The 21112-nt window shown below is 37.1% G+C and overlaps 1 protein-coding gene across 1 annotated transcript in view; it reads right to left on the bottom strand.

Annotated features, from left to right (window-relative positions):
- Positions 1-21112, bottom strand: part of LOC129756434 (methyl farnesoate epoxidase-like) — a 30594-nt gene that overhangs the window by 8646 nt on the left and 836 nt on the right. The window contains exons 2-3 of the mRNA XM_055753310.1: positions 10358-10841; positions 10113-10293 (exon numbers count right to left, since the gene is read on the bottom strand). Of these exons, the coding sequence (XP_055609285.1) occupies positions 10113-10293; positions 10358-10841 (665 nt within the window). The remainder of the gene's footprint in view (positions 1-10112; positions 10294-10357; positions 10842-21112) is intronic.

Genomic DNA, 21112 nt, shown 5'->3' with positions numbered 1-21112 from the left:
TTGTCTTCCTGGGCTTTGGGGCTTGGGATTGAGTTTTCCCCTCAGAAAACGGAGATGGTTGTTTTCTCTAAGAAACATAGACCTGCTCAACCTAAGCTTCAACTCCTAGGCAGAACGATCACTCAATCGAGGTGTTTCAAGTATCTTGGGGTTTGGTTTGATTCCAAGTGTACCTGGAGAGCCCACATTGAGTATCTGAAAGGAAAATGCCAACAAAGAATCAATTTTCTCCGATCAATCACTGGCACCTGGTGGGGGGCCCATCCAGAAGATCTTTTAAAATTGTATCGAACAACCATTCTCTCAGTGATGGAATATGGTAGCTTCTGCTTCCAGTCAGCTGCCAAATCTCACCTCATCAAACTCGAGCGTATCCAATACCGCTGCCTCCGCATCGCTCTGGGCTGTATGCCCTCTACGCATAACATGAGTCTCGAAGTTTTGGCAGGAATACTTCCTCTTAAAGATCGATTCAATTTACTATCACTCCGGTTCCTCATCAGGTGTGAGGTCATGAACCCATTGGTGATTGTGAATTTTGAAAGGTTACTTGAGCAAAATCTTCAAACTAGATTTATGTCTATATACCATGTCCTCATGTCAATGCAGATAAACCCTTCTTCGTATTCTCCAACTCGTGTTTGTAGCCCAGACTACGATCATTCTTCTGTCCAGTTTGATTTGTCTATGCAGCAGGAAATTCGTGGAATCCCGGTCTCGCACCGCCTTCTTCTGATTCCAAGAATTTTCGAAGCTAAATATAGACACGTCGATGCTGATAAAATGTACTTTACCGATGGATCACTTATAGAGGAAACAACAGGATTTGGAGTGTTCAACGAAATATCTAGCGCCTCTCACAGTCTTCAGTCACCATGCTCTGTATATGTAGCGGAGTTAGCAGCAATTCACTGGGCTTTGGACAATATCGCATCACGGCCAGGTGGACACTACTATATTGTAACGGATAGTCTGTGCTCTGTTGAAGCAATCCATTCGATAAAACCGGGAAAGCACTCGCCGTACTTCCTCGAGAAGATACGAAATAATTTGAGTGCTTTATCAAAACGTCGCTTTACCATCACCTTTGTTTGGGTTCCCTCTCATTGCTCGATAGTGGGCAATGAGAAGGCAGACTCTCTGGCAAAGGTGGGAGCGATGGAAGGCGACACGTATCACCGTGAAATCGTCTTCAGCGAATTTTACTATTTGGTTCGAAGAAACTCTCTTGTCAACTGGCAGCGCAAATGGGACGAGGATGAGATGGGTCGGTGGCTCCACTCGATTATTCCAAAGGTAAGCCTTAAACCATGGTTTAATAGATTGAACTTGAGTCGGGATTTTATTCGTATATTTTCCCGTCTCATGTCCAATCATTATTCCTTAGACGCGGTACTCTATCGTTTTGATATTGCTGGCAGCAATCTATGTGGTTGCGGCCAAGGTTACCATGACATCGAGCATATTGTTTGGTCGTGCGAGGTCCATTTTGTCGCCAGAACGAATTTTATAGACTCCCTTAGGGCCCGAGAAAAACCACCCTATGTTCCAGTGAGAGATGTGCTGGCTGTGATAGACTTGGACTACATGTTTGAAATATATCTTTTCCTAAAAGCTATTGATCTTCGTCTATAATTCTTTTTATTTTCACATTTCCCTATCTATCTTCTATCTTCTCTTCAAAAAGTGAACTAGATATAAGCACAGAATTGTAATCAAACAAAACGAGTTTGGCTCCTTAAAGCCTAAAGGTATGAGCCGTTTCAAATAAAGAATTTTCAAAAAAAAAAATTAATTTTGATTAATTTGAAATGAAATTAAAAAATAAAAAAGTTACAAAAAAACCGTCTTTTTTGGATGTTGCCAAAATCGAACGGTTTTTGCTCGGATGTTGCCAAAATTGAATGTTGCCAAAATCGAACGGGGTCTGTACTTTGTTTGATGTTCCACACATCCTTTAAAATATAAAAAATACCATAGGCCAATTTCTAAAAATTTCTAGAATAAAGGGTGTCCACGATGAAATTGCTACACTATGAAATTGCTCTAGGGGCCATTCAAATATTACGTAACGCGTTTAGGGGGGGTAGGGGGTGTAAGAGTTTGTTACGCTTTGTGAATTTAGGACAGAAAATCTGAGACGAATGTGTTACGTAGGGGGGAGGGGGGGGGGGGGGGGAGGGGGGGGTTGAGAATGACCGAAAATTGCGTTACGTAATATTTGAACGGCCCCCTAACTTTTTAACCGTTGGGTAGAATTTAATGAAAATTTGAGTGTATTTAGTTTATAGTGCATTGTTCACATCCTGCAAGTTTTAAAGTCCTGTGATCAAAACTCGCGGAAATGGAGTCGAAAGAACAGCTTGTGTGTGATAAAATCTTGCGCATTCATCACGAGAAAAAGGATCGCTCGCATCGTCCCATCGCTAAAACGTTGGGCATCGCGAATTCCACGGTGTAGCGAGTGATTAAGCGGTTCGAGGAACGATTGACCACCGATCGGTAGCCCAGAAGTGGAGGAAAAAGTATTCCGTACAACGCCAAAAATCACAACCGCGTAGTTGGGGCCTTCAACCGAAACCCGAACGCCTCCGTTCGGAATGTGGCTAAGAAGCTGCACCTAAGCCGAAGTTTTGTGGGCTTCGAACATTCAAGGTACAAGAGGCCCCTAATCGCGACGAGAAGCAGAAATAGTCCACCATAACCCGTGCCAGGAAGTTGTACCTCAACATGCTGACGAAAGTTGAATCATGGACAATGAAACATACGTGAAGGCCGACTTCAAACAGATCCCCGGAAACCTTTTTTTCACGGCCAAGGATAAGTTCAGCGTTCCGGAGCATGTCTGCACTCAGAAGATGTCCAAATTTGCGAAGAAATTCCTGGTTTGGCAAGCCATCTGCACGTGCGGGAGGCGGAGTGCACCTTTCGATACCCAGAACACGATTAACGGACAGGTGTACATGAAAGAGTGCCTCCAGAAGCGGCTGCTTCCTCTTCGCAAATTGACCTTATTGTCCGCATACCTCTTTAGCACGTCCTTCGAGTACTGGCATGAGTCCAAATCAGGAAGCAGCACTTTCTTAAGGGGGGGGTAGGGTCTAACGGGTATAAAAAAACACCATTTTCACGATTTTTTTCTAGAGCTATCGTTCAAACAAATGTATTCAAATTTTTCGCATTATACAAAGCATTGTTAAAAGAACATTTAGTAATTTTTTCGTAGAAAAATATTGAAAAATGAGCCGGTGACGGAGCATTTTCGAGGATGCCTTTTAGAAAACAGGATTTGCGGTGGACACTGTATCTCAGCACAGAATCATCTGAAGTCAAAAAATCAGAGCAACATATTTTTAATAGATGTTTTTCTGGACCCCAACGTTTTTATTTAACTTAAAAATATTTTTATGAAATTTTTGTGGCTCTTTGAAGTAAAAACTACGATTTTTCACTTAAAAATCCGCCATTTTTCACCTCTAAAATCTGCCCAAAGTAAAAAAATCAAAAAAGAAAAACGTTGGGGTCTGGTATTTTATATGTAGAAAATATGTTCCAAATTTGAAAAGAATCGGATAAGTAGTTTTCAAATGACGATGTCCACGGGCTTTAAAAATGTGCTTTCGAGAAAAACGCGTTTGAAATTTCTGCTCTTGCTTTCTTGCAGTATTAGATAGGAGAAGATAAAGGCCTATAACTTATACAGCTTTGCTTCAATTGACTTGAAAATTTGACACAACATTCTTGAAATGTTTTACAATAAGAAAATAAAAAAATAAAAAAAATCGATTTTTTGAAAGTGTTAGACCCTACCCCCCCCCTTAAACGACCTAAGGTAGTGAAGACAGTCGAGGAACTGAAGAAAGTATGAGTTAACATGCAAAAAACGGTTGATTCACAAGTGGTGCAGAATCTTAGGCCGGGGTTGAGGTCAAGGTGCGGGCATTTGCGTATGGACTTTAAATAAAATACGAGTAAAATGGTAAAATGAAGTTTAATAGTTATTTTTCAACCCCTGAAAATTTGATTGCAATTGGATGAGAACTCGAATTTTGCAAATGTGGCAATTTCATCTTGGACACCCTTTATATCACTCAAAAATATCCACGCATTTCCAAGATATTTGAATTTTGGCTAGTGTGGTTTTAGAACAACAAAATGTATTAAAGGGTTAAACTAATTTACAAGCTAAATCAACGTTGTTTGATTTTCAATTTAGCAAAACTCTGTGCCGAAAAAGGAGTGAAAACTGTACTAAGCCAAAGATGATATGTTTGAAAAAGCACTACTGGCATAAGGATTCGAGCTCCCAAGCAAAAAGATTCATGACCACTCTATATATTCAAGCGAACCTAGAAAAACATTTTCACCTTATTGGTTTATTCATCCCAGAAACAAGAAATTAAAAAATACCACTATGCCGTAGCGAAGTGAGAATCGAATTCACAACACCAATTTTAAATTGTCTTGCCATTCCGACTCTTAGGCCGATGACATAGTGAGTGCGATGCGATGCGAATTGGCGGAAAATTTACGGACGCAGCCTATGCGAACTCGAGCGGCGGAACAAATTGACATCTGCTTCGCCGCGTTGAGTATGTCAGGTTTAAGCGATTCACATACATTTCCATCAAATGTGGTTCACCGCATTTAATCGCATTCGCCGCATCGCATCGCATCGCATCGCATCGCATTTACTATGTCATCGGCCTTAACCAGTGACTTGAGCCTTAAACTACTTGAGCCTGATGCAGGACGAGGGATATTTGTCATAAGGCAGAAACACAATACAGCGTCGGACGTCGCGTCGCGTCAGCTGTCAACGCCGTCTTGGTGTACTAAAACGCTAACGCGACGCACACGACGTTTTTTGCAACACAATACAGCATCGAGTGACATAGCAACCAAAACTTTGTTTTGATTTGCTTCAATCTTTTAGCATCAGTGATCAATTTTATCCCGTTTCTTTTGTGAAAAATCAAATGTTTAAGGAAGATTACATTTGATCGCCTTCCGGCGGAATAGACGCCAATTTTCTCCTACGAGGACTGTGTGTGATCTTTTCGTTTTGACGGTAAATTACCTCTCGGCAACGCCCGTGGATTATTCACTTTCCAATGCAGAAGCTTTCAATGAATCCCACTACATCAATCCTCCTGCCGGAAGTGGATCGCACCAAAGCAATGAAAAATAGTTAATGAGTTTAGTGTATACTTTTTAATTGTGTACTGATATTGTAACGGAGGCAGCAATTAAAATGATTGTTTTGAAAACCAAATAATTCGAGTTTTCATTTTTTTTTTAAATTAATTAACATATCTTCGCATATGTGCGAGCTTTATTCAATTACGATCCCGTGAATGGTATGGACAACATTTTGGTTATGGTTCCGTAATAATAACGGAACTATTACCGAAAAATTATGATACGAAAGGACTGAAATAAAATGCGAAAAATGTTGAAAAATAATTGTTATGGCATGATTCGAACATTTGGATAATGATGTTACAATAAATTGGAAAATTATTTGTTTCAAACTTGGACATAAAAAAATGGTTTTAACACTGCTGGCGCGCTAGAATTTTGAATTTTTTTAAAACAAAAACGTCGACGCTGGAGAACGCTGCTGTTTAGAACAAGTTTTGCGTTTTAGTACAATACCTTAACTGACGCAACGCACCATTGTGGTGGCTAAAACGGGAAATTGGATCAAATGTCAACACGACAGGTGACGTCCGACGGGCTATTGTGCGGGCACCTATAGGCTTTCTGCCACCGATCAATCACTCAAAAACGCACAACGATGGCTTCCTGGCGTTTGGGCTCCTTTCAAGGTAGTCCTTTGTCTTGTGAAGGAAACGGGAAACCCATTGAATGAGAACTGTGTTTTGCTTACCGCCTACCTTAATGCGCTCGCACAATAGCACGTCGGACGTGGCGTTGAGTACTAAAACGCTGACGCTACGCACTGGGAATTTTTTGCAGCACAATACAGCGTCCACTGACAAGGCTTTCCAGCATTTTATTAGACAAAACTCGGGGTGCCTAACATTACAAAATACAGAAAAACGACGATAATTTTATTTTTGAGTATATTTGAGTCAAACTTCGACAAAAAAGCATAAAAAAAATATTCTAAACCCTGCTGACGCGCTGGAATTTTGATTTATTTCAAAACAAAAACGTCGACGTGGGGGATCAAAGCAAGCACTGCTAGAGGACGGATGTGTTTTTTCCGACCTCGAAATTTTCTCGTTTGTTTTCGTGAATATATTGTGATTTTTATCTGTTTAATAGCTTCTTTTTCGAAATCTGTGTAAGGATAGCAGTGACGATTGTGTTAAAAAAATCAGCAGAAGAAAAGAAGCACTCAAATCCCGAAAAATTATCCATAAGCACTTGCTGGATTATCAAACAACAGTGACTGGAAGGTGCAGGGATTATCATCATTAGTGCAACAGGACCATCAAATAGAAATCAACCCACGCTGCCTCCTTCCCTCATCACCTATCAATGGACTTTGGTGAGATTGTTTCATTTTATTTTGATTATATTTAAACATATTTTGTCAATCCTATTTGCCATGTAGGATTTCCCTCTAAAACATCCCTTCCATTCCTTTCTGAAACAGCTTTATGGGTCGTATGAGTTCTCTGCACCTAAAGAGTTATTTTTGCTGTTTCAGAAAATCCCTTCTATGATTACATTGACTTGTCACGGTGTGCATCATGGTACCACACTGATCTTCAAGAGCAGCACTTGGAATGAATATTGAATCCAGATACTCATTTTGGCATCTTGCGTTGCTCTTGATTATCAGTTGTACCTCGTGTATCAGCCAATGCAAGATGTGTGTAGTCACCCCATGCTATGCTATGCTATGCTATTTCAAAACAAAAACGTCGACGCTGGAGAACGCTGCTGTTTAGAACAAGTTTAGCGTTTTAGTACAATGCTGTCACTGACGCGACGCACCATTGTGGTGGCTCAAACGGAAAACGGTATCCCCAAAATGAAATGTCAACGCGAAGCTGACGCGACGCGACGTCCGACGGGCTATTGTGCGGGCGCCTTTACGGAAGGACGTGAAAAAGTTTTTATTTTGTTTCTTTCAGTCATACGCAATGTGGTTTCGCTGGGAGGTTAATGCCGGCGGTCGCAAATTGAATCATCCCCGGTCGCGTTCTGTTCTTATGCCAATGATGCTATGATATTGTTTACTGACGATTGGAATAGAGGCTGAATTTCGGGTTTAATATAGCTGTCGATTAAATATGAAAATATTTTTTGAATTATTTGATACTTATTTTGTTCCAAAGACCGTAATTTCTGAAAAATTATCCAGAGACAAAAAGACGTATTTCTTAACCGTTCACTCATGTTTTGCTCAATCCGTTGTTTGAGAGTCGCAGTGGAAACATTAAAATCGAATATTTAAGGTTTAATAACGGAGGAAGCATATTTTTGCGGAACGAAGGGGGTCGTTACTGCCATAGCGCGTACTTCGTGGTTCCAATGAGAGCCAGTCTCGATTACGAAGGGTTCGTTCTGGAGCATAAATGTTTTTTTAATGAATTTAATTTCATTTATTTCAATTCACTTGACGAATCCTAACATTCCCAGTGAACATAATGTTCTTTTAAGGGTTTGTTATACTGACTTATTGGAGGCTAACTTTTTCTGTTTGTTTTCTGTTTCATTTAACTCATATTTGATTTAGTTTGATTCGATATTTGGTATGATGCGGGTGTTATTTCGTTGGGTGTCTATTGATGGTGAGCTGGCGGTTGATGGTGGCAGAGGGCGGTTACGATGAATGGAGGCGATGGGTGGAGGCGGTGGTGGCTGTAGGCGTGAGTTTAAAAGAAAATAGCATTTTTCTTTTAGTACAAGTATTAAATGCAGCTAGTTTCGAAGGCTTAGACCAGTAGTCTTGCGACGTTGCGCTTTAGGCGGTGCTTGAAACTTGAAGTAGCCCAAGATTCTATAGAACCAGGAAAACTGTTGTAAAGTTTTGCTCCTATCAGGCTGAATCTTTTTTTCCCAAATTCAGTGTTCGATCTCTGGACAACTAGTTCTCCAGCTTCTCTTGTTGCTCTGATTGAACCAGTCCTTTGCACGGGTACACTGGGCTAATTTGAAAGTCCGGCTGCTATGGAATGCATGTGGACAATCGTTTGCAGCTCAAAAAGTTCTCTGATTGGAAGAAATGAATCCTTTTCGTTGAGATAGAGCGATATTGTCGGGAACAGATGAGGTTTTCTATGTATTGCTTTCAAGGAACGATTTTGGAGAGTCTGTAGTTCGTGCAATCTAGATTTACTCTCGTTTCCCCAGACTGATACAAGATATTGTAATCGTGAGTGTACTAGGGAGAAGTACAGTTTTTTTAGCAAGCAAACAGGAACGTATGGAGATATTTTTCGCAGTATTCTACAAATAGGTGCGACGTTTTTTTAAGTAGATCGATATGGTATTCCCAACTCAAAGAGGAGTCAATAATGAGGCCGAGATATTTACAAGATTGAACTTGTTTGATTAGTAAGTGGGGAAGTAGCCAACAGCAGTCAATTTCATTTCTCAAGATCTTTGCCACGAACAGTGATCGACCAATGACGATCCGCCAGCGTATGGAGTTGTGGATAAGGTGGTAGATTTAACAGGATTTCTCAAGGTAGTTCACGGAGAGCATACCGCACAAATCGCCGTTGAATTACTTCGAAACGCGCAACCCACAAAGCCTCAAACCGCCACCATACCAGATTTGCAGATTCCATTATCGAGCGAACCAGGCACAGCCATACAAAGCTTGCAGGCAGACGGGATCGGTGAATTCTGTACTCAGGCGTATAATGAATCCCAGTACCACAGAGTAATATGAGGCTTAAAAGTCATATCACGGTCCAATAAAACACCAAGATCCTTTATCTGATCCACACGTTGCAGTGACTCACCCAGTATGCTGTATTCATATATGGATGTTTCCTCCGACAACACTTAGCAATGCTTAAAACCAGTAAATTATCAGCACACCAGTTCACAACCATGTCCAGGAAGCCTTGTAACTCGTAACAATCAGCTAAACTGTTTATGACCAAAAATATTTTTAGGTCGTCCGCATACAGGAGAACTCCACAGCCAATTAGAAGCAAATTAATGTCATTACAGAACATTGTAAACAACAGAGGGCCCAAATAGCTGCCTTGTGGAACCCCAGACTTTGGAATAAAATCAGGAGATTCTGCAGAACCAATTCTAACATCTAAACGGTGATTCGTAAGATAACTTTTTATCCAAGCACATAGTCGTTCAGAACATCCCAAACGCTGCAATTTGTTCAGGAGAATATCGTGATTCACTGAATCGAATGCAGCCGAAATATCAGTATAAATTGCATCAATTTGTATTGATTTGTACTGATTTCCACGCGCATACGTGGCTCACATAGGAGAGATACTAATAAAATATACAAAAAGTTACCAGCTACTACAAATAAATCAGAGATCTACAAAACACTTGTATGAATCATATATTGAAACAGACAGGAACCTCCAGTTTTTCGGTCAATGTCGGCACCATAGGCACATCGATCGCAAGAAAGGCATCTAAACACATTTAAATCATAATAATTTTTCCAAAAAAAATCCCAATAATTTGATTTCAAAAAACTTTTCTGGTGAATCACAAAATACACAATCTGTAGTACCCGGCAACTTCATGTGACCACCGGAAGTGCTCCGTCAAAAAAAAAATCGTTATTAGGCTGTTCGGGTTAATATGACCCGACAGTTTGCGAGAATTCCGCAGGCCGCAAATATTGACCAATTAGAATGATTTTGAAGTCATTGCATTTTTAAAAATGCTTATAATTTCTGATAAGTTTCATACATTGAGCTGATTTTATAATATTGGCCATTTCATCTTTCGGCTTAGTGAGAATATTACCAAATAAGCGCATTTAGGAACACTTCCTCCTCCGTGTAGCTATCTAGACTGAGCTAGGCTTATTATGATATAATGTTTGAACAGAATAGGAGCTCAACTCGTACGAGAAGTTTATCAAAATTTAGAAACGATTTCATAATTTCTGTCACAGGGTAAATCAATTTAATTACCTTTAAAAACTCCCACAAAGGTTTTAGCAAGTTGACCAGCGGCAAAAATCCGGACTTCACGGGAAATAGATGACGTACCCAGGGCAACTGATTCAGAATGCCTCCACTCATGTCGATAACGCGGAAACTTTGATGTATGGTTTCCGTTATCCACTCCAGGCGTTTGTCTCCAAGATGAAATCTAGAATAAACTATTGGATTTAGGTAATTTGCTCAGATAATTTCAGCAACATAACTAGAATGACCTCTTGCCAGCTATCAACGTCCAGATAACATTGAGTACCGCAATATCGAAAGCATTGTGCATTCCAACGACTTTCTGGGTCCGGGACAGCTTCCTAAAGTGGTGAATCATTTCTCCGGCTTCTTTCTCCAGATTGTGTACCATCACCGAGCGACCCATCCCAAGTGATTTGAGCGTTTTGACAGCAAACCTCCGTTGTGTTTCCCAATGTTCGCCATCGGTAAAAACGATGCCCAGGCGCCGGTTAAAAGATCGTACCCGAAAGAAGAATCCATTTGGACGGCCATCAAATTCTTCCTTGGCGTAGAATTCTCGAATCGTTTCGGGACCCGAAATGATGACGACCTTGTCCCGGCCAAGCTTAAGGCCCACAATTGAGCCAAATCTGGTGGCCAAATCTTGCCACATCAGGTGATAAAATTTATAACGGGGGATCAGTTGGGCAATGTGCCAGCCGCATCCGATGAACGGGATCCAGTGTGGACCTGTTTGGGAAGATGATTGATTAGTGTGAAGGATGAATGTCTGACCTATCCTAATTGTGATTCAATTTTGTCGGTCAGGTTTCTAGCTAACGGTTATTGGAGTAACCGAATAGTTAAGGTTTGAAACTGGTTTCAACAGATAATGCTTGCGCCGTTAAAATATGTGCAAAACCTAAGCAAACGTACTTAAATGAAAAACCCACTAGTCTCGCATGTTCAAATTGTAAAAAAATACATCAAAAACTTTTGAAAAACATTATTTAAGCAATTAGTTAAAAAAGGAGGAAATCTTGACTAACTAAATATTTCGGAAGTGTGTTGAGATTAAACTCTCAATCAAACAGTCTTCGTCATGGCTCTGCAATTTTTTCACATAGGTTTTGACTTGTTTACGCAAATATGTTGGCTACTATCTTTCAAATGCTAAGACCACGAGCCCACTGAAAGAGTCTATGTATGCCGTGACCTAGATTCGATCTCATGACCGCTGGCCTAGAAGACTTGAACGCTATCCATCGGAAGCAGTTTTTTTTACAAAATATGCTTATGCTCACAGTTTTATCGTACTCTTTTACATGCGAAAATCATTTTTCATTAAATAAACCACTAGAATGCAAATTAAAGTTTGTGTTAACAGTTTATCACCGCTGGTTTATGATTTTAATTTAATGATTAATGGCATTTCGGTGAATTATACATTCTAATAGGAAGAATTTCAAATGAAAGTAATGAAAATTATAGACGGATAGATTAGATTAGGAAGCATGAAAGGTGTTGAAAATGAGCCAAGAGCGTGATTTGAGAAAACTTCTTGCCGCACAAGACCATTTGTCCCACATCGTATTATTGTCTAGAAGAAGTAAAGTCGATAGGCTGACTTTGCATTGATCTATACAATGATACATGGATGGATCGAAGCACGTGTTTTTCGTAGTCCGATCGGGGTACGAAAAACACGTGCTTCGATCCATCCATGTATCATTGTATAGATCAATGCAAAGTCAGCCTATCGACTTTGCTTCTTCTAGACAATAATACGATGTGGGACAAATGGTCTTGTGCGGCAAGAAGTTTTCTCAAATCACGCTCTTGGCTCATTTTCAACACCTTTCATGCTTCCTAATCTAATCTATCCGTCTATAATTTTCATTACTTTCATTTGAAATTCTTCCTATTAGAATGTATAATTCACCGAAATGCCATTAATCATTAAATTAAAATTAAAGTTTGTGGGTCATCATGGGCCACAGAATGTGGGGTATGGTCAGCCACCTAAATTTTAATGATTTTATACACATTCATGACTTAAAACATATTTTCCATATCTGTTAAGTTCAAAAAATTCAGACTTATGAAAAATATTCTATTGATGCTTTTATTCTATCAATTCTATTGACTCTATACGAATCTTCTATAGAGTACTTTGCTTCAAAATTCACATGCCAGATTTGTTGAACTAATTGATAGCACACATCTCTATCTTTTTTCTTCTCGTTTTAACCTGCTTTGAAATTACCAAAAGAATTTTTAATCTATATATATAAAAAGCAATTATCTGTATGTTTGTTTGTTTGTTTGTTTGTTTGTTTGTTTGTCCTCTATAGACTCAGCCGTCTTAAGAGCTAGAGATCTGAAATTTGGCATGGATGCTCATTAGGACCAGCAATGATGAAAAATGTTTTTAGATTTTTGGGCGACCCCTTTTGAAGGGGGTCGTCCATAAAAGACAAATATTGTTTTCACGTTATTGATGTTATTTTCCGTCGGATTGTGATGCAAATTTGCACATGATTGTTTTGAGAGACGAGCAATCTATTACAGTTATCAAATTAAGGGTCAGGGGCCAAAGGGGTCGTCCATATCAACTGATTAATGTTTTTGTGATATTGGCGTTATTATACATCGGATTGTGATGAAAATTTGCACATGAGTGTTTTGAGAGACGAGCAATCGATTACAGTTATCAAATTTAGGGTCAGGGGTTGGCCAAAGGGGTCGTCCATATTCACTGATTAATGCTTTTGCGATATTGGTGTTATTATACACCGGATTGTGATGAAAATTTGCACATGAGTGTTTTGAAAGACGAGCAATCGATTTCAAGTTTCGAATTGCGGATCAGAAGTCGGCTGAAGGAGTCGTCCATACCCAACTTTAATGTTTTTGCGATTTTGACGTTATTCTACATTGGATTGAGATGAAAAATTCCGCATAGAAGTTTTGAGGGACGCTCTTTTGCTTTCAGGTTTCAAATCTTGACTCAGGGGTCGGCAAAAGGGGTTATTATCTGTTCACTGTTTTTACGATATTCTCTTGATTGAGCATAGAATTGTAATGAAAATTGGCACATGAGAGTTCAACAGAAAAGATATTTGATTTCAGGTGTCAAGTTTTGAATCGTGGTCAAAAAAAGGCCGTCCATGTTAGTTGCTCACTGTTTTCGCGATATTGTCGTGATCATGCATCGGATTTAGATGAAAATGTTCAGATGAGGGTTATAAACTATGAGCAATTGACTCCAGGTAGCATGTTCCGTGACAAGGGTCGGCGAAAGGGGCGTCTATATTCACTGTTCACTGTTTTCAAGTTCCTGACGTTATTTTACATATAACTTGAAAAGAAAAAATGGCACAAGGGAGTTTTGAGGAAAGTAAAATTGGTTTCAATTATCGAATTTCGGGCCATTGGACAGAAAAAGAGGGTTTCATTGAAAGTTCAGTGTTTTGTGCAATAATTTTGTTGGAGGCAGTTAATTGATACCAATTTAAGTGTGAAAGTCAAGCAAAAGAGTCGTGCACACAAACAAATAGTACATGTTTCTGCCAAAATGTCTAGATTTTGCAACCGATCGAGAAGAAAACACTCTCACATAAATTTTAATAAAAAGCCAATCAACCGTTTAATTCGAATTTCAAGTAATAGTAATAGTAGCGACTTTAAACACTGTTGATTTTTTTCCCCAAAATTGTAGAAAGAATGTTTCGAATTCATTTTCTAAACTCATTTTGACGTACCAATGATTTAAAGCGAAACGAAGTTCGTACGGGATCAGCTAGTCTATCTATATATATAAAAAGCAATTTCTGTATGTTTGTTTGTTTGTCCTCTATAGACCCAGCCGTCTTGAGGGCTAGAGAGCTGAAATTTGGCATGGATGCTCATTATGACCAGGAAGGATGAAAAATGTTTTTAGATTTTCGGATGACCCCTTCTGAAGGGGGTCGTCCATAGAAGACAAATATTGTTTTCGCGATATTGACGTTACTTTTCGTCAGATCGTGTTGAAAATTTGCACATGAGTGTTTTGAGAGACGAGCAATCGATTTCAGGAGTCAAATTTTGTGTAAGGGGTCAGCCAAAGTGGTCGTCCATATTAACTGTTCGCTGTTTTTGCGATATTGACGTTATTATACATCGTATTCAGATGAAAATTGGTACACGATAGTTTTGAGTGACGTGCAATCGATTTGAGGTATCAAATTCATTGTAAGGGGCCGGCAGAAGGGGTCGTCCATATTAAATTTTCAGTATTTTAGTGATATTGACGTTTTTATACATCGGTTTATGGTGAAAATTTGCACATAGGAGTTATTAGGGACAAACAACTGATTTCATTTATCCAAACTAAAATCAGGGGTCGGCCAAAGGGGTCGTCCATACTAACTATTCACTGTTGATGCGATATTGTCGTTATTATTCATCGGATTCAGACGAAAATTTGTACACGAGAGTTTTGAGAGATGAGCAATGGATTTCAGGTATTAAATTCAGTGTAAGGGGCCAGCAAAGTGGGTCGTCCATATAAACCTTTCAATATTTTTGCAATATCGTCGTTATTTGACATCGAATTGGGATGAAAATTTGCACACGGTAGTTTTCAGGGACGAGCAACCGATTTCAGACGTCAAATGCTTTGCAGGGGTCGACGTAAGGGGTCGTCCATATAAATTAATTTTTCACTTTCACTTCACACTTCACTTTTTTAGCAATATTGACGTTATTATACCATGGATTGCTTTGAAAATTTGAGCACGGGACTTTTGAGGAAAGGGCAATCGATTTCAGTCATCAAAGATTGTATAAGAGCCCCCGGAAGGGGTTTAGCTTTTTGGCAATAATTGCGTTGTTATGCAATGATCGAGTCGAAATTTATACACGTGGTTTTTTGGCACGGTCAAAGCATTTCTGATTTCAAATTTGTGATTTCAATGCGATCGAACAAAATTTTTGCAATTATTACTTAGCAATGAATTCAGAAGTGCATCTGGAAAATGCTTGGCAATTGGCCTTCATACAAACTGTTAATGACATATTCCAAGTTGAAAGCGAAACGGAGTTCGTATGGGATCAGCTAGTAGGATAATAAAAAATAGGAAAAACCATTAATATTGCATGTCATTTGGTGAGTTTTTATTTGGTAGCCTTTAAATCCCATAAATTTTTCAAATCAAGAAAACCAAATTAAAAACGTAGAAAACCATGGTTTTTTTCCGGGGATTTTTTTTTACTGATAATACCATTCTGAATTACATATGTTTGAAAGAAATTAAATGAAACTTATCCCATATCACAACAAAAAGCAGGATGGTAGCAATCAACCATCAAAGATATTGTCGTTCGATGTACCGAGTACTGTTTGTGTATGTAAATAGGCATTAGAAAAAAAACACATTTTTTGTTACCGACTGACGCACGCAGGAGTATTTCATCTAAAACCTGGCCAAAAGTCAAAATTTAAAAATTAACTATTACTATGATTTTTATGTTTATTTGCTTCTTGAATACATATGGCACTATATACTATTCAGTTTTTCAAAAGCTGTCGGAAGTTCAATGCACGGAGAAAAAAGATGACTGTTGTTATAATTATTTCAGCTGGTTATACCAATCATCAACGCGTAGTTGATTATTTTGCATTCGACTATAAATATAGTGGACTTTACTACAAATTGACGATTGACCTTACGCAATCAACAATGATTATAATAGTTTCAACTAGAATTGGACAATTGATTCAATTGTAAATATGATCCATTCAACTACAATTGTATGATTTATTTTATGCATTCAACTATTAATATATTAGATTCAACTATACATTTTTGCTTGGCCTTCACATTTATGCATAAATATGACAGATTCAATTGTAATAGTATTATTGATTCAACTGTAAATATGATAGATTCAACTACAATCGTATGATTGATTTTTTGCATTCAAATATAAATACAGTTAATTCAACTATATTTTTATGATTGATTGTGTGATACTTGAATAATTAATATAGATCCAAACACTACATGTACATAAGTGTAGCTAGTGTGCCTTCAGCAGCAGGTAGCTCGTGTATACCAATGGCCAACCAGAAGATAATTAGAAAAGGAAGTACAATTGGACAGCACATTTGCTCGTTTAAATAAAATTGTGACAAAATTTTTACTCCCTCCCTCCCTAAATTCTAGCCAGATGCGGCAGCATCGGTAGTAGACATTACGGTTGGGTGGCACCGATTTGCGTTTCATCGGGAAGCAGAAATGGCTGGATAATGCCAAAACTATACAAATACACAAAATATGTATGAAACCAAAATAAAAATAAACAATGATAAAATATAGTTAAACGCTTAAAATCAATTATAGAAGTACAATTGATTCAATCATATTTATAATTAAATCAACCATAGCTGTACAGTTGAATCTACAATTTATTTAATTTAATGCCCAACATCAATCAGTATATATAGTTGAATTTATTATATTTATGGTTGAACCAATCATACAGTTGTAGTTGAAGCTATAGTATTTATAATTGAATCCATAATACTAATCATTCAAATTTAGTTGAACATTTTATTAATAGAGTATAAACTTTTTCTCCGTGTATTTTTATCCACTGGAATTTTACAGCACATCGTCTAGAAATTGCGTTCATTTAGAGATGACTCAAGAACATATTTTGAAATGGAGAATTGAAATGTATGTTAGAAGTTTATATTTCAGAATAAGTGGTTGCAAAAAAAAGATTAAGATACTGTATATTAGACTGAGTCGATTTGCGGTCATTTTTGAATTTCTCAAACCCTGAGGACTAAAAGCTTCGTTTTGGCTCAAAACTCATCCATGATTTTTGCAGAATTTTTAGGAAACCTTTATATGAGAAAATTTGAGCTTTAAGGTTTGTAAGGAAAAATTTAATATTTTGTGCTGAAAAATTTACATCATTTTTTTTATTTTGTGGAACCGAGCTTTCTTACGGTTTTTGCGCCAACTTTTTCAAAGATCTTAACTTTGTATCTTATTATGCAGAAAAGTTATAAGCTGTTTAACATGGGGTATGTCTTTTGGCATTGATGAACTATAAATTCAATTGACATCACTGTTGAGTGGCTAACGAGGTACACGGAAAATAAAAAAAAGGTAAAATTTACCATTTTGCGAGGTGAATTTTTTCCACCCCTCTTTCGAGGTAAATTTTACCTTTTTTCATTCACCTAGCAAAAAGGTAAATTTTACCTTTTTTCAATTCACCTAGCAAAAAGGTAGATTTTACCATTTTCTCATTCACCTAGCAAAATAGTAAATAATAACGTTTTCCCATTCACTGATTTAAAAGGTAAATGCTTGTTTGTTTGATTGGTTTCTTCAATAAAAATTAATTTAAAAAAAACACAATTCATGAAAAAATTGGTATTTATTTGAAATAAATAGAGACTGTTACCTAATATTTATTTTTGAAATATATCACCGTGTTCTTTAAAAATTGTTGAGGCAAGTCCTTTGTTCGCCAAGCTTGTCAGGTCCGGCTTGTCCGGAAAAATATCTGAAGGCTGACAGGAATACAACACGAAGCTCTGTGGGCCGATCTGAAACAAAAGCAAAGTATTATGAAGAGAACTAGCACAACTTAATGAAATCTAAGAAAACACTTACCATTTTGTTCCGATTTTCACATATTGTGCACGAAGCAAAACTTGTTCCTAAACGGCAAAACAGCTTTACCTCAATAAACGAATTCGTCAAATAGTTACTTTTTTTCGAGATGATTTGTACCGTTTTGTTTAGCTCAATCCAGGTCAACTTCACCTCGCTACGAGGTAAGTTTTACCTTATTTGGATTTACCTTTTTTTCTAGGTAGATTATACTTTTCGATTCAGCTCAATTCAGGTGAACTTCACCTCGCTACGAGGTAAAATTTACCTTTTTTGGATTCACATTTTTTCTCGGTGAATTGTACCTTTTTTCATTCTTCGTTTCAGGTATATTTTACCTCGCTGTGAGGTGCGTTTCACCTCGAAGAGGTAGAAGTTACCTTTTTGGCTTTTGCGAGCGTTCACCTTTGCTGTCTCGGTAAATTTTACCTTTTTATTATTTTCCGTGTATTGCATGCCTAGTTTTTATGCAATGCTTTGCGTGGCTCAAGCAGTGATGTCAATTGAACTCATGGTTTATCAATGCCAAAAGACATACCCCTGTTAAACAGCTAATAACTTTTTTGCCAAATAAGATACAAAGGTAAAGTCTTCGACTTAGTTGTTCAGCGGAAAACTTCCTTCTGAGAATTTATAAATTGGCGTAATAACCATGAGAAAGTTCGATTCCACAGAAGAAACAAAAATGATGTTGATATTTCAGTACAAAACATCCAATTTTGCCATGCAAAGTTCAAATTTACTCTTGTAAACGTTTTAAAAAGAAAACGTGAATGTTTAGAAAACATGGATGGGTTTTGAACCAAAACGAAGCATTTTAGACCTTAGTATACCTATTGTATATGGAATTTTTAAAATCCGTTTTTTTTGTTTAAAGTTTTCAAAGTTTTTTTTTTTTGTAAAATAAGTGGGTTTGTTTATATTCCCAGCAAGTCCCAGCAACAAATTTTACATCATATGGAAATTTATAACTTCATGATCCATGTACAGAAGTGAAATCTTCCGTTTACTCCGCACTCATGATATTTTCAATGTTGAAAAATTTATCCTATTTTTTTGTACAATCCCTTCATTGCGGCATGTTTATTTTAGTCAGTTGGTCACCAAAATAAAAGATTTTCAAATTTTAGTTCAAATTTTTTTTCCGTGGGGCATTTTTAAAAGTCTTTGTATTTTTTTTTAAATTTTTAAAAGTTATACACAATCCTTTTTTCAAATTTTGACAAAGAAAACTCTTTTATTTTTAATTACGGGTTTTTAGACGAGTTTTTTCCAAATTGATTTAAGATTTTCTTTTGCACAACGAACGTTCATTTTTAATGGCTCAGTTGGCTGGCTGTTCAAAATAATAATGGAGTAAAGATGTCGCTTTTAAGAAGCAAAATTATATATTTAGAGAAAAAACTTATTAATTTCACGATGTGTTCCAGATAGACAAAAAACACGTGGAAAAACACAGGGGCTTTTTGAAACCGTGCTTGTCGATGTACTTACTAAGTAATACAGGACAAATGAACTAAGGGTAGCAGCGAATACCCAAATATACTCAAATATACATACTTCAAAAATAATAAAAAAATTTTTTGGCATAGTTGCTGAATAACAGAATCTTTTTAAAGCACATTACATAAAAAACTACAAAAATTTGTTTATGCATATTTGAGTAGAAATTAGTACAATATAGTTTAAAAAAAAAATAAAAGGATTTTCATTGGGATAATTTAATGATATTTACACAATTCAAGGTGGAAGATAACAGGATAATAGGAGATGGTATTTGACATATCAAGCGGATTCTATGTTGATATCGGCTTTTTTTCATCAGAAAGCTTAAAAATCATAGCTTGGTAATCAAACTGGCTAAACATTTTAAAAATAAAACTATAAAACTTTTTTTTTATCCGATTATAGTTGCCAAACGTCAAACGGCCAATGCAAAACGTTTTTTTGGTAATCGGCGTAGGCAGATATGACAACAAAATTTCGTTCGCTAACCGACTTAGGTGGTGCACTAGGTAATATACCCGATTGGCAAGGCGAGATGAGATGTTTCAGTGAGTTCGATTTCTCACTATATAAATATATTTTTTTGAATAAAGTATCCAATAGATGAAAATCCTAATAAATGTTTTTATTGTTTCGCGTGAATGTAGGGGAGAGTAGGGATACTTGATCCCCTTTTCTTATTTTCACCATATCTTTTTGGAAAAATTTAGTAACTCACACCCTTTTACATTTTCTTACAGCGTGCAACTTCAAGTTTCTATGCTCCAAAAATTTGAACGATACTTGAACCCGCAGATGAATTAGAAGCATTTTCGTGGGAGTAAAAATAATTGCGATATTTTTTAAATTAAGGGAGACTCAATAATGGATGAAGGAGACTTGATCCTTTATTCAGGAAGCCCTATTCCTTGGAGAAAAAAATCAAACAAAACTCCAAGATAGAATGTCAATTGACTTTTTTGATCATGTTTGTTCTCATTTCACAATTTATTACTGACAAAAGAAGAAAATTCTATGACTTTGTCTCAACGCTAATGACATTACATACTTAAAGGCGCAATTTTCTATAATTAAGAGAAAATTAATTATTTTATCCCTTTTCCTCAGATAATTGTTGGATAAATATTAGTTATTGGACAAATATTAGTAATCTTGTTATCAGCAATGATCACTTAAATTCAGAAGAAGAATTTATATAGAACATTTGATCTTAGTAAAACATTCCAGTTTCTAGATATAGCTAAGGAATCAAGTATCCTCATCCTCCCCAATTGGTCATGCATCATTTAGCTTGGAAGCTCGAGTCTTTTGCCAGTAGTGCTTTTTCAATGATATCATCTTTGGTACAGTAAACTTTTCTGCGCATTTTTGGTACAGAGATTTGCTAAAGAGACATTAGATTTTTGCAACCTCGTCAATGGGTGTAGTTTTCTGTTCTTAAATGTTAAGCAGCTTTGTTCGATTTTTAGGTAACCCAGATAAAAAAGTTTCTGCTCTTTCGTTGAGATTTTCTACAGCATTCTGTTGTGTAAGTATTTTTCTTGAGCATACATAGGTAACTATTACATCATTTTTATAATTTTTTATGCAGTGCTTAATTATCAACTTATCGACACTGAAAACATTCAGTTTGAAAATTTCAGTCATTGGGACGGTTGTTCGCATGCGGTTATTTGTTGAGATAAGAAGCACATATCAACAAATAATTGCATGTTAACGTTAGTTAATTAATGGATTTTCAAGGAAATATTCCGAATTTGCATAACATGTTGTATGACGCCCGTTGCGAAACTTGTTTTTCAGCACTCGAAGTAATTATCCAAATCGGCAAATTTC

The sequence above is a fragment of the Uranotaenia lowii genome, chromosome 3 (assembly GCF_029784155.1).
Source record: "Uranotaenia lowii strain MFRU-FL chromosome 3, ASM2978415v1, whole genome shotgun sequence".
Classification (NCBI taxonomy): domain Eukaryota; kingdom Metazoa; phylum Arthropoda; class Insecta; order Diptera; family Culicidae; genus Uranotaenia; species Uranotaenia lowii.
This window is presented reverse-complemented; position numbering and strand designations above follow the sequence as displayed.